Source organism: Cydia pomonella, chromosome 23 (genome assembly GCF_033807575.1).
Source record: "Cydia pomonella isolate Wapato2018A chromosome 23, ilCydPomo1, whole genome shotgun sequence".
Classification (NCBI taxonomy): domain Eukaryota; kingdom Metazoa; phylum Arthropoda; class Insecta; order Lepidoptera; family Tortricidae; genus Cydia; species Cydia pomonella.
Genome location: NC_084725.1, coordinates 11,850,354 through 11,864,863, shown reverse-complemented (window position 1 = coordinate 11,864,863; position 14,510 = coordinate 11,850,354). Strand labels below are relative to the sequence as shown.

General features: G+C 36.4%; 1 protein-coding gene across 2 annotated transcripts; it reads left to right on the top strand.

Moving 5' to 3' along the window:
* Positions 1-388: 388 nt before the first annotated feature.
* LOC133530641 (uncharacterized) lies at positions 389-14,198 on the top strand. Of its 2 annotated transcripts, XM_061868659.1 has the most exons (8): positions 389-546; positions 6,921-7,064; positions 7,593-7,748; positions 9,456-9,609; positions 11,753-11,838; positions 12,392-12,540; positions 13,084-13,191; positions 13,822-14,198. In XM_061868659.1, the coding sequence occupies exons 1-8, from the start codon at positions 454-456 to the stop codon at positions 13,826-13,828; spliced, it is 897 nt and encodes a 298-aa protein (XP_061724643.1). In that variant the 5' UTR covers positions 389-453; the 3' UTR covers positions 13,829-14,198. The 2 variants fall into 2 exon arrangements, with proteins under 2 accessions (XP_061724643.1, XP_061724642.1); XM_061868658.1 differs by having other exon boundaries at positions 13,084-14,198.
* The last annotated feature ends 312 nt before the right edge of the window (positions 14,199-14,510 follow it).

The following is a 14,510-nucleotide window of genomic DNA, read 5'->3' as shown; positions in this document are numbered from 1 at the left end:
ACATATGTAAGTCGGGTGACAATGCAATATTATGGTACCATCAAGCTGATCTAATGATGGAGATAGGAGGTAGCCATAGGAACTCTGTGATAAAACAACGCAACCTAATTGTATTTGGGTTTTTTAGAATTGTCTCACTCATGTATTAGTTGCCTGTGGAAATACTGTCGGCAATAAAAGCTTGTACCAAAAATTAAATTTTTGCCAAAAACTTTTTTCTTTTCGTTTGGGATTTGTCAATGTATTATTGTCATCTTAGCTTTTCACCCTGGACTTACTTTCCGCGCAGCTTACCTAACCGGACAGTCAATCGGTAAGTACCAAAAACTTTATCACAACATCGTCTCCACGCCATCCTTCGCCCGTACCCAAGGAGCGGCTGCCACGGCTGAGCAAGCATCAGTCCCAAACCAAAACCCGGCGCTTCACATCGTGCTCCGCAGTCGCAAGACCATGTCCTTAGCGGAAGGCGTGTCAGACACCGACCACAGGCCCGAGACGCAAGAAGACAAGAACGGGAAGAAGAAGGAAGTGAGACGGGGGCAGGTACGGTTTTTGGCGTTTTTTGGGGTTTTTGATAAGTGAATTTGGGGTTTTTTGATAAGTTTATAAATAATCACAACCATAAATCATTTGTTTTCGTGGTAAAACTTAAATTGCATATAGAAGTAATATTACAAAAAAAGACTAAAACATATTGAAATGGGCACGGCATGGGCATAAAGGTCAGCGCTGATCTTCCGGCGAGACCATTAGTGTACCACGAGTGCAACTGTATGGCACGGCCTCGTAAAACTGAACGCATCTACTTGCGACAGCTGCCAGCGCGAGTTTAGGAGTCGTTGGCTGGTTGGACTAAGTAATTTTTAATTAGTTTTTTGAGAATTTGGGGTTTATTATTAACTAATATAAATCGCGTATTAAGTTTTAAATTTATCTCCGATGTTTCGAGGACGGCGTTGTGCCCGTGGTTTCGGAGAAGACTGGCTAAAATGGCTAAAGTTGACATCAACATCTTCTAGCCGCGCGAGTTTTTCGAACTACCCGCACTTGGTCTTGTTTATTGACTTGAACATTTTGCGGACTAGGGATGTTACTTTGTCGACACACAACACTAACGATATTCGATTTTTCGACTTTCGATATGAATAATGTGTAAAAATCGTGAAAGTTTAAATCTGTATTTGGAGTTTATGATAAGTTTTGAAGGATTTGATAAGTTTTTGGGCAATTAGATATCTGGTACAACTTTCGTTGAACTAAGTGGTTTTGGGTTTTTAAAGAGTATTTTGACTATGTTTTATTTTATTTTATTTTTTTATTTTATTTTATTGGAGAAACAACAGAAGCAAGTACAATAATAGTATAAGTGATAAGTTATACATTGCAATAGACGTGCACCTACCTCCTAAAAACGCTCTTAAATGTTAAGTTTGAAGACGGGTAAAATGTATAGGGAGGAAGTTGTGGAAGAAATGGCTGCGTTGTTTTACAAGATGTTAAGGAATTATATCTTTTGACCCACTTTAACATGGCTTTTAATGCACAATTGCACATTATTAAAATACAGTGAAAATATAGACTTTTTAGCCCAGTACAGCAAAGCTTACCTAAATGGATGGGGGGTTATGATTTTTCATCTACATTTGTGTCGTGTATACAGTACCCCTAGTGTAAATTTTATCGACATCATAACGTGACGAACGCGTTTGCGTTAAGTCTCATTTTGTATAGGATTTTGAGTTTCCAAAGCGTCCCGCTTGGCGCGCTCTTTCTAAATCCAATACAAAATGAGACTAAACGCAAACGCGTACGTCACGTTTCAAAATCGAATTTATTTACACTAGGGGTACTGTAGTAGCATCAGTATTTGACTCACGAGATAAAAACATCGTTTTTGATCACTAACTATCTCTTTGACAAGACACAATTATAGATTTTAAATTTTTTAAATAGGTCTATCGTATTTAACCTGCATGCCGGTGCGCAAATAGTATCTACATGCAAGTACAACATGCAATGAGCTGCTGAGAGCATCGCTTACTTACTGAATACAATATTTACAATACTTATTATATCCAAGTACTCCTTAATACTATAAAAACACTTTTATTGCAACCAGTTTGTCATCTTAATTAGTTGCAAACACAAACACAATTAGTTTGCGTTGTTTTATCACAGTGTTCCCATGGCCACCTCCTGTCTCCATCATCATATTCAGCTCCAGGTCATCATAATATTGCATGGTCAACCGATTTACATAATTATGTATGCAACATTTCAGATTTCAGCTCAATCGGAAATCGGGAAGTGGGTCAAAAGCTTTCAAATTTGGCCCACACTAACATACTAACAGGGCAAGTTAAATAAAAGCTTGTAATTAATTGTGTTCCAGCTCCACCTACACAAACCATTAGCCAACGACCACAACGCCTTAAAAGTCGATACAAATAAAGTTTTTACCAAAATCTATCGTGTCCTTGCTACAGTAACTTATTATCCAATTTAATCAATTTATACAGAACCACTTATGGCTCTGTGGGAAATTACACGAAAAGACCGAATTCAGTCGTGACTCGTGACATAGCTAAGGATGTGATATACTAAGGTTTTTTTGACTAGTATTTATAACAGCTTTTCTTATTTAATGCATGTAATGTTTTGAAAAGATGTGTCCTGCCGAGTTTCTTGCCGGTCCATATTCAGATAGGTACCTTCCTCTAATTGAGAGGGGATTTAAATCTTCTCGGGTCAGAGGTGTAGGGTTAGAGCCGGCGTAACTTTATTAGACGTTCATAAGTGCATTGTAATATGCCTACTTGAACAATAAACTATCTTTATCTTAGCTAGTGACTTTAGAAGCAGACTTGAATAAAACAAAATTTCCACGCGGAGTTAGCTTGGTCCGACTTACGTCCGACTCTAAGGGTCACTTGCACCTTCCCACTAACCCGGGGTTAACCGGTTAAACCGTAAACCCACTGTCAAATTGTACTGGTAACCATGTTAACTCCAGGTTTAACCGGTTAACCTCGGGTTAGTGGAATGGTGCAAGTGACACTAAGTAGTAATGTGTCAATGTCACCGCGACAAACTTTTTATTTATTTATTTCAAGAGAAAACTTAAGTGGTAGGTATACATATTTTTTCGCCAAACTGTGGACAGTTTGTTGGCGAATAGTGCGCTCCAAAATAAAGCGAACAATGTTCAAAGTTCAAAGTTATTTATTGTATATAAGAATCAGGTTACATTGCAGGTCGAATATACAATTACACATTCCGTTACACTGAGACTTTACCTTTTCAGGTGTACATACATTTGCATCATATATAGGTATTTACATATTTATCTAAAGAATAACAATACTTATGAGTCACTTAAATAATCATTAACACAATAAAAACATTTTTCTATGTGTCATACCTACTCATACATTATACAAACTTATTTTAGTAGGTGAGTACTGAGTTAAATGATTAATTTAAAATCCTTACTTGTAGGTACCAAAACTTACACAACTATTTAGTTATCTATATATCTAAGAAATATAAGTACTATGTATCGATAATATTATGTAAGAGTATTGTTATTAATCTTTCTTTAAAAATCTGTTTACTACTGGACTGCTCTATGTTTTTGCATGTTACAAGTATTCGAAAAATAACGCGGAACATGGAAATGTTCCAGTTAAATAAGTATAAAATGAGGAAATATCATGCTGTCAAAAATTGTGGAGTGATCACGAAAATTTCCCTATTGTCTTTAAATACAATGTAATTTATTTTTCAATAAACAAAAAAAAAAGAACTATTATGCCGCCAAACGTGGAATATTGCTTTATATGGCTAATAAGCTTGCCAGATGGCAATTGATAGCAATAACGATGGCCATTATTTTGTCCACCTACGACCAATTATTGTGTTGGATTGTAAATTGTGGAAGGATTGAGTCGTGAATTGATTGGCGTTACAGTTTTTATTGGTAACCATCGGCAATTTATGTTTTACAATTTCTTTTTTTAGGGTGCCGTAGCCAAAATAAAAACGGATCCATTATAGTTTCGTCATGTCCGCTTGTCTGTCCGTATGTCACAACCATTTAACTCGGATACTATTACATACATTTTAATGAAATTTAGAACATAGGTGTATTTTGTGATCCCCTTCATACTTTAGAAGTTAAAATTTAGAAAATAGTACATTGTGCAACGAGGGGGGTAAGTGAAAATTTGGGAGCGAGGGTGATAATTCCCGATAGCCGAAGACTGGAGGGAATTAAAGACCCGAGTTTGCAATATTCTTAACCCTCGGAGTTACACACAATGTTTTTCATCACACTTGCGAAGAAAAAACTAAATTTTAAACGAAATAATTCTTAAATACGTTGACATATCAAACATTCGTCCACCATTTTGTAATTTCTTGACAGGTTAGGCATCAAAGGCACAAACCTATTCGGCATTCAGCTACGATTGAAAATTATGTAAAAATATTTTAAAGATTTTAAACGGCTATTAAATTAATCAAATTAAATAATTTAAAACACAAACAAAAATATTAAATTGTAAACGTCAGTATTTTATAAGTAAAACTCCCTAGGGAGTAATAGCTTTTTTTTTCCCAATCCTTAACTCTCGCGGGAACAAAATAGGTCTTTGTCCTTCAGTACACACGCATTAAATAAGATCTTTTGCGAGCAAGTATGATGAAAATATATATACGTCAGCAGCTCGAACAAGGGTAATTTGCTGCTTAAAAACAGTGAGCAAAATCGCATCGCACATCGCACGTGAAAATGATATTTCGTACATCAGTTCCGAAAAAACTCGTTGGTACGAGCCAGGATTTGAACCCGCGACCTCCGGATTGAAAGTCGGACGTCATATCCACTCGGCCACCACCGCTTCGCTTAACTATAAATACCTATTATAAAGAACATATAGTGTGTATCAATATTCACATATTTACGCATGCAATATCCGATCAACTAAGTCAAGATGCGTGGTTAACAAAACGATCACAATACAATTATTTGTAACAGTATACGTTAGCTAAGCTAGACTGAAACGAATGTTTGCATAGCAGTAGAGTTCGACCAAGATAAGTCTGCAGCGATTTTGATAGCCCAGACAGTGTAGTTTTACCTATATTTTAAACGAAAAACTTCTATGAAATTATTGCACTTGCACAGTCTGTTCTGTGATAGTCGTTGCAGAGTTATCTTTGTCCAACTCTAACAAAATATTTTGTTACTAAGTAACTTATACAAAAATTGGTACTATATGTTTTTTCCTGCAAAGTCTGTAGAGGTAGTATAGACGGACTCAGACGGACTCTACCTTCCACTTCATTAATAAATGACGAGGGAACAAATCAAAATGTTTTTTGGTCGTTACACTATTATATATAAATTATCAACGGAAATAGATGTCAAGACGAAAACTAAAAGTAAAGTGCCTTGCCTTTCAATGATTGCATAATTGCATATTCTCGAGGATTCGGGACGTGTACCGCCGTGGCCGGATGGTCTAGTGGTTAGGGGTCACTTTTTCTTTATCGAATGACATCTATTTCAGTTTATATTTCATTCAAAAGTTCAAATCAGGGCGCTGGTATCTCCACAGTCATTATTGTTTTACAATCTTGTTTCTTCCTATGATTCTACACAATATGAATTCCACGCAGGCACGCAGTTGAATTTTATCACATGCGTTATTCATCACGGACATTATTTCTTCACAATCTTTTCATCAATGTTTCTTAGATGAAATAAAAAACCTTTTTTTTGGATCAATGTTTTTTAGATGAAAGGAAACGACTAATGATATCAAGCTCTTGCTACAGTTAGGGCTTAGGGCACTACAAATGATTGAAATGTACCGGCCAATAATATATCCTCCTAAGGCCCAACCATACAAATGAAAAATCCAAAATTTGACACTGGAATTTGAATCTTTAGTGCAAGGAATAGAGTTGTTTAGTATTTGTTTGAACATTTAACGAAAGAAATAAATGAAACTGTTCTAATTCAATATAGTTTAAATTAGACAAGTAAACTTTTAATGCAGTTTAACAAAATTAAAACTAAAATTAAACCTAGAAATAAAATAAAATCATCTACTATAAAATATACTTACTTAAATACAAAAAAAAATTACAATTGAAATTTAAATTATTTACAATTATATTATTTATTATTTAAATATTTACAATTTACAAATTTAAATTACATCGTCATTCAATCATTACTTTTAGTAATATGCTGAATCTTATTATTGTAATTCTAGTATGGTCAAGTTAAGGAAAAGTATGGAAGTAAGTCGTGTAGTCGTGGTTCTTTTTGGATTCGTTAGAAGGCGCAACTAGATTGTTTCCCCCGAGTTGCATCGTTTCTATTATGTACGGAAGACCGTTAATATTATTATTGTATTCCCAGTATTTCATTTAACTTGTATAAAATGACTAGTAAAATATGCAATCTAGAAACTAACCTACATTGTTTATTCTATACATATTCATACAAAAAATCACAAAGGTGATATATTATTGGCCACAACTGTATCTATAAAAGCCCACAAATACTTGAGGTGAGATTAAGGCATTTGAATGAAGTCATTCTACTGTTTACTACATACACTGTGGGGTGCGCACACGCAGCCACGCGCGGCGCTGCGCCCGCCATTGTTTTCCACTTTCAGATCATTGCTCATTGATTTGTTTATCTATCCTTTGAATGAACGCTGGAGATTTACGTTGTAGATCATGCTAATAGATTCTTATTACTGTTTCATATCTAAGGTCATATTAGACCGCGGCCAGCAGAACGTCCCACTTTGACAAGTGGGACATGTCGTCCTTATTATAATTTTTTTCTTAATTTGTGTATTAGGTCGTAACCAATTAAATTCCCCCTTTCCCAGATGTCAGACTCGTTCATGTGGAAGGAGCAAATCCACACTTTAATGAAGGGCGGAGAGAGCGAGTCCGACATATCGGACTCTGAGAACTTCCTCACCAAAGGCGCGTTCCTTCTCACTCCCTCACACGGCCTCAGCATGGAAAAGGTAACATCTTACAGACTGGCTAAAACAAAAAAGTGGTTCTTGAGAAATTCTATAATTAATAACAAGCTACCAAAAAAAATTACCTTGCTTACAGATTCTAAATTCGAAACTGTTGTATTTAAAGCAAAAACTCATTTCGCGAGCATGCAGGAGTACTAAAAATTAAGCGATTATATCATGGGGATGTTTGGCTAATATAATGTCCTGCACTAGCAATATAGTGCATCAAATTTATATAAAGAACGTAGTGTATGTTACTTGACAATTTTTTAAGAATTCGAAATTAATTTAAATTGTATTTTTTCATTTAATGCATGTTAATTTATATGATGTAAGGTTTTGAAAAGATGTGTCCCGCCGAGTTTCTTGCCGGTTCCATATTGGGATACCCTCCTACAATTTAGGAGAGATTTAAATCTTGAGAGGTGTAGGGTAATAGGGTTATAGCTGGCGTTATTTTACTTGACGTTCGTAAGCGCATTATAATATGCCTTCTTGAAGAATAAACTATCTTTATCTTTACTCAAGGCGTCCACCATCTGCGAGAAAATGGAGTTTAAAGGCTGCTTCTCGCTTACGAAGACGGCGACGGGAATTCTGTTCAAGTTTTCTCATGTGGATGATTACCAGATGGTGTTCAAGAAGGGATTCCATAAGGTCACGGGGTCCAGATTCTATAGGAAGGTAAATTCGATTCGGCTCTTGGCAGGTGGAGTACAGGGTGGGAATAATCTGACCAACTTTATCTGTAGAGATGTTGAAGTGACATTTTTCATCAAAGTTACGGAATCCCCTAGCAAACTTATATTAAGATCATTTCTTCCCTCATTTTTCTCCCCGGATATTGATATTATGGAAAATATTTTAGCACAATTTATTTTGCCCTTCTTTTATTTTATCAAAGTTTTTTTTATTATTAAATTGCATATAATTTTTTTCACACACCAATTGGTAAAGCGCTTCTTGATTGTTCAAAAACGAATGAGAAAGTTGCAATTTATCCACATGTGGGGCAAAGTAATTAGATGCAAATTTTGTTTCCTTATGCTAGCTGGTAGAATTGACTTTTAAATTATTATTCTGAATGATATATTTTTTATTACGTTCACGGAGGCAAAGTTTGTTTAACCCTCGCAACGTTCAAGATTCCACTTCTCAAACCACTCGCTACGCTCGCGGTTTAATTTTGGAATATTTAGCTTGCTCGGGTATCAGTTAGCACGAGTGGTTAAACAACAACTTTCTCCCCTTGTAAAACAGATAACAAAATTTCCATTTATTAAATAAAACAGATAGCTATTAATAGGTCCTAAGTCTTAGAATAATTAATTAAATAAAACGAAGGGGCATACCTGTGGTTAATACACATCAAATTGCGTAAAAATATTTTATATAATGTCAATAATCAGAGAGGAAAATGGGGACTACGTTTTTATGAAGAAGCGGTTGCCCCCTTTTGTCTTAATCAAACCAATGTTACACAATCCATCAAATTGTTCGTTTTATTCGGGCCCATCCTGTGTAGACGGTGTAACAAAAATGTATTGATATGTTACTCTAATTGAGAGTTAAACTTGCATTTTACGTGACAAGACATTTTTAATTAATTTCACCAATCCAATAACCACCACTCAGAGCAAATAAAACGCCAGTAGACACATTTATTTCCTTAACCTTTTGAACGCCACGCCTATCGTACGCGGCGTGTAATCGTGAACCTTGTCGGTATGCATGAAGGTTGATTTTGGGCTCTCGCCGAGCGCGTCATATGACGTCTTTGGCGGTCAAAAGGTTAATTTGTGTAAGTGCTAGTTTTGGTGCCACTTGCACCATCCATGTTTAGCCACTAACTCGGAGTTAACCGTTAATATAGGGTTAAATTGTACTGGTAACTCCGGTTTTAACTGGTTACCCTCGAGTTAGGAACTACCCCTGGATAGCGCAAGCGGCCCTAATTGGTGTATTTATAAGTTTGAAAATACGTGCCTCAGTTTTGATTAGAATCTCTTCGCCCTTCTATTAAATTTTTGCTTATATTTTTTATTCATTTAGATTTTATTTTAACTTTCTATACTATAATATTAATATTATAATTTACGAGACTTGTTCAAGATTTTCTTAATTTAGGTCTAGGTCAATCTACTCTTATGTAAGATTGTCCCCATTGTGTTTATTAGCTACTGCCCGCGATTTTGCCTGCGCTAAATGAATGATGATGATGATTGATAAAAACTATCTTATGTCCCTGTCATCTTATATACCAAATTTCACTTAAATCGATTCAGCAGTTTAAGCGTGAAGAGGTAACAGGCAGACAGACATACTTTCGTATTTATAACGTGAAGTAGAGATTTATCACAACTTTTTTACTAAACCACTGTCTATCCTCAGATCGCAATCCCCTGCCGCCCTCAAAAGACGTTCACGATCTATGTGTACGATATCCCGGACGAGGTGCCGGAGGAAGACGTCCGCCACGCGCTGTACAAGTTCACGTCCGTAGTGGAGGTGCTGCGGCTGCATTTCTCTGGGTCTCCACGAGAAGGTAGTTCTGTCTCTTTCTTTTTTTTGTATTGTGAAAAGGTAAGCTTTCGACCACAATCTCACCTGATGTTAAGTGCCGATGCAGTCTAGGATGGAGATGGAACATGCTTACCTAAAAGATGTCTATTCACTCTCGATTTGAAGATCCAAGTTATAGTGGACTGGGAATAGATTTGCGGGAAGTTAATTCCACTCCTTAGCCGTTCGCATTATAAAGCATAATAAAGAGTAACGACGTTAGGGTGAAATGCAAGTCCGCGTCTAGTCCCACGGTGGCAGAACGGAGATAGGGGGATTAGATTACGAGTATGTAATCCCATCGCACACTCCTCGAAATGTATCCTGTAGAATACCGATAAACAGGCTAACTTTCTACGCTGATCAAAGCTCTCCAATACGCGTCCTAGCGCGTTTGTCTATTGAATCTAATGTGGTTAGCTGATACTTGCCGGATCCATCCTAAAGGTGGCTGCAGTATATGCGACCGGACTTGAGCAATGTAAAGCTGAAGAAGCTGCCCCGGTGTAAAGTACCGCTTGAACTTAGAAAGGACGCCTAATCGTCTAGCTGCAGATTCATTGTTGTTTCTTAGAGTAAAAGTTGCATCATCTTTTTCTTACTCTTACTTGACGATGACGACCGGTTTGGCCTAGTGGGTAGTGACCTACGAAGCTGATGGTCCCGGGTTCAAATCCTGGTAAGGGCATTTATTCGTGTGATGAGCATGGATATTTGTTCCTGAGTCATGGGTGTTTTCTATGTATTTAAGTATTTATAAAATTTATATATTATATATATCGTTGTCTAAGTACCCTCAATACAAGCCTTATTGAGCTTACTGTGGGACTTAGTCAATTTGTGTAATAATGTCCTATAATATTTATTTATTTATTATTTATTTATTTACTTGTTTTTCAGCCTGTAAGTTGCACGAAATAGATATAATACCTGTACTGTATAGTTCTCCCTGTTTCTACTTCTTCTTTTAAAATATGGCTTCCATCAAATCTATGATGATTTTGTCAATGTCAAGTTTCGTTGTAAGTTTTAAGTGTGCTCGTAGAGCATGACGTTGCTCGGTAGTTGCTTTTAAAGAGATAGCTGGACTGAACAGTACCGATGTTTGACAGCGCATCCCGTTGTCAGGCCCTAACGAATGAGTTGCATAGCGCGTTCTCTTTCCTCCTTCTCGCTCACTGAATTGTATGTTAATGATTGATCGGAGAATGCGAGAACAGAACGCGTATGTATAATTGAGTGTAGAATAATGAAATATAACGCCCATCCGAGTAGTTTAGGGCAAACCAATGAAAGTCATATGACTGGTCGATTGTAAGTAGACGAGGATCTTGTGAACAAGTTCAGAACAGTCCTTTATATTGAATACATATTGGAAGAACCTTAATACCTAACAGGTGCTAACAGTGTTGGCCAAACGTTAATTGCGATTAACCATTAACCATTACAACCGTAACGGACGGTTACAGTATACGGTTCAATTTGTAATGGTTGTGGGTCAATTGCATTAAAGTTTCGGCCAACACTGGGTATTATTTCAAATCAAATTCAAGCTATCATGAATATCGTGATACACCACGAATATCTCGCGAAGAATTGAAATCATTCCCGCAATGTTTCGCTATCGTCATCAAAATCTGAGTAGGCACAATTTGACAGATAGATGAGGTTGATGACAACTTGGCCCATTGCCAAGGGCAAAAGAATGTCTCACAAAGACATCGTCAAATCAAACTCTTCGGGATTTAGGTACACTGGAAAAAATAAATATGATCTATCGAGCACACATTAAGGTGATTTTCAATAAGATTACACAACAAATGTTTGTAAAACAGTTAACTACAATACTGTAACTGTTTGAATATTTGTATTGAAAAAAAAAACGATTGTAAACATTAACGTAATACTCAAAACGGTAAAATTTACTGTAATGCTTCAACTGTTTTACGAACAGTAAAATTTACTGCTTTGTTCGATATCATGTTCCGAATCACTTTCTTTAGAAGTGGAAATGACATTAACAGTCAATTTGTCACAAATATGCTGAAGAAATTAAAGTAAGAGGAGTTTAACGCGAACAATGACATGTTGTCTAAAAATAAAACTTTGCTATTGATTTCCCACAGGCACCTCCACTCCCAAGCCGCATGACAAGCCGTCGAGGGCGCTCACCACCATCGATGGGGAGCTTGTCAGCAGCATGGTGCCAAAGGTACAGTCAGCAAAGCTATTAGCTTTGCACCCCTGCATACACATTTGACGTTTATGTGACATATTTGATAGTTGTTGACTTAGAGGATTATTGACTTCACAGGAACATATGGAGATTCCTAGGGAAGATTAGTGGGATTGGGCATTTAAATTTCCATACTACTTAGCTTAATATATTATTTTGTGGGGAATATACCTAGTCAGGTCATAAGTTCTGTCACAAAAGGTTTTGACTGATATAAAAGCTATAGGTACAAATACTTATTATTCATATAGATGGGGTGAAAGCTTATTTGATGTTGAATTACTACGCATATAATTACACGTAATTTGCTGTCTCAGTTTTGCATAGTTCTATGTAATATTTGGATTTTTTTATAAAAAAAAACATGCAATAAATACGCGACCTGTTCAAGGTGATTTTGATCCCTATTTATTTATTTTTCGTTTTTACATGGTTGACATAAAAATAAAATAAAATCAAGTTACATCTTATCTTAAATAAAACAAAAGCCGGTACTTGTATTCAAATTATATTTTATGGTTAATTACAGGAGGCAACAAGCGTGCTCCGCGTGACGCTGGCCAATATTGAAGAAGCCAATATTCTTCTGCAGAACGGCTTAGACTTCTACGGCGCCACCTACTTCCCTACAGAGCTGGCCACTCCCGCGCAGGCCGCTAAGCTTATCAAACCTAGCAGGTGACTTATGTATAATATCTATTAATTAACAATCATCATTCATCATCTTGTATCCTAAATCGAAAGTTCAAACTTGATATTTACACTTCGCTCTAATACACAGGGGGATTTTGTGCTTCTCTCTGCGCATTTCTTAATGATTTATGTGGATAAGCGGAAAATGGGTGTACTTTCGCATCCAGGCCAATCAGGTCACAATGCTGACATCTCACCTATTCCCTGCCACGATTAAAGTTAGATAGTACCCATATACCTGGTTTTTGACGAAGAGACAAGTAAAAATATGATCTGGCTTTAGCGCATCGGATTCATTTGCTGTTACTTTTTTTGGATAACAAGACCAATTTTGTGTGACTATGCTAGAATGCAAACCTTTATTTAAATTGAATTAATCTTTCCAACGGAAAACGATAACATTTCGTTTTGTTCAACTTGCTATTTTGGAAAATACTTGATAAAATAGCTGATTATGAATAAGAAAATTATTCAGTACACACTTACGGAAAAGTATGCTATTTTTGACAATAAACTATATAATTACAGGGTAACAGGAGGAACTGTCTCAGCTCGCGTACGAGATCTCCTTCCAGTCTTCGACCAGGCCGGCTTTACCAAGTTCAACCCCCCAGCCTCCCGCCTCGTCAAACCCAGGTCCAATAAGTAACCAGAAAACCAGGGGCAAAACTTACCGAACGAAAGCAAAATAGATCTGAGACTTTCTGAGATATCTTTGTTCAGAATTCGAATCTGTTCATCTTTAGCTTCAGATCAGTTGGGCATCTACATACCTATAACTTCATTAGTTTGTTAGTCTATTTGCCTCTCCATCACTTGAGTGTGCAATGATAGAGAGGTAGATGGCAGAATTTAAATTTCCAATTTTCATAGTAGACCCTCTGATCTCGGATTTTCATAGACATGTCTACGTTCAAACTTTCTCGAATCTGTGCAACTTTTGCGCTAGATTCTTCAGTCGGTGACGTCTTGCCCCGCTTTTCATCAATACTTTTAATCGGGACATCTATCATCGGGACATCTGTCATCGGGACATCATCAGCTGGGACATTCACCAAGACTTCATCATATTCATCCGGACATTTTCATCAAGACATCATTCTGAATAACCAAAAAAATAATCAATTGTCTCAAGATCTCTGAACATTTACATAACTTACGCAATTATATGCTGCCTGCGGGAAACATCACGTATCTTGTCATGATCATCATCATCTATTTCCTTTATTAATATTTTATTTACTAAAATAAGATCTATTATTGCAGCGTATGAAGATCTGATGGGACAGCACACACGAAAGTAACATTTAAAACGTAACTACACTAATTGTAAATACAATACAATACACACTATATACAACTAGTTAAACCCCGCTCTTGTCGAACTCAAAAATAACAAAACACTCAAGAATAGAAGACTGGTGGTTTTGCTATTAAAAAGCCGCAGGCACCTATATTAACTTATGCCTGACAGGTGTTTAATAATTCAATTCCGATCATTTTAATATAGGTTAGGCCTCGCATAAACTTGTATAGGTATCATAAAGTAAGAAAAAGATAGGCACACAACAAGACTCGTAAAGACATGAAAATCAGCGCCATTTTAAATCTTCGTCCTTTCTGCGTGTGTAATAATGCGAGGCCTATAATTTACCATGAAAATCAGCGCCATTTTAAATCTTCGTCCTTTCTGCGTGTGTAATAATGCGAGGCCTATAATTTACTGACATAATTAAGTAATCATTTATATTATCAGCTTCATTCAGTAGAGCTTTGGACAGGTCATACCGAACTGCATTTATGGTTAAACTGTAGATTTAATACTCACTAATGTGCCATTGACGTTACTTAATAGCTATGTTATTTTGTTAATAAATTATGTAACAAAGTCTAATTTTATTTATTCCTCTATCATAAGATCCCCTTAGAGAAGTACATAGTAAAATAAGTAGTTC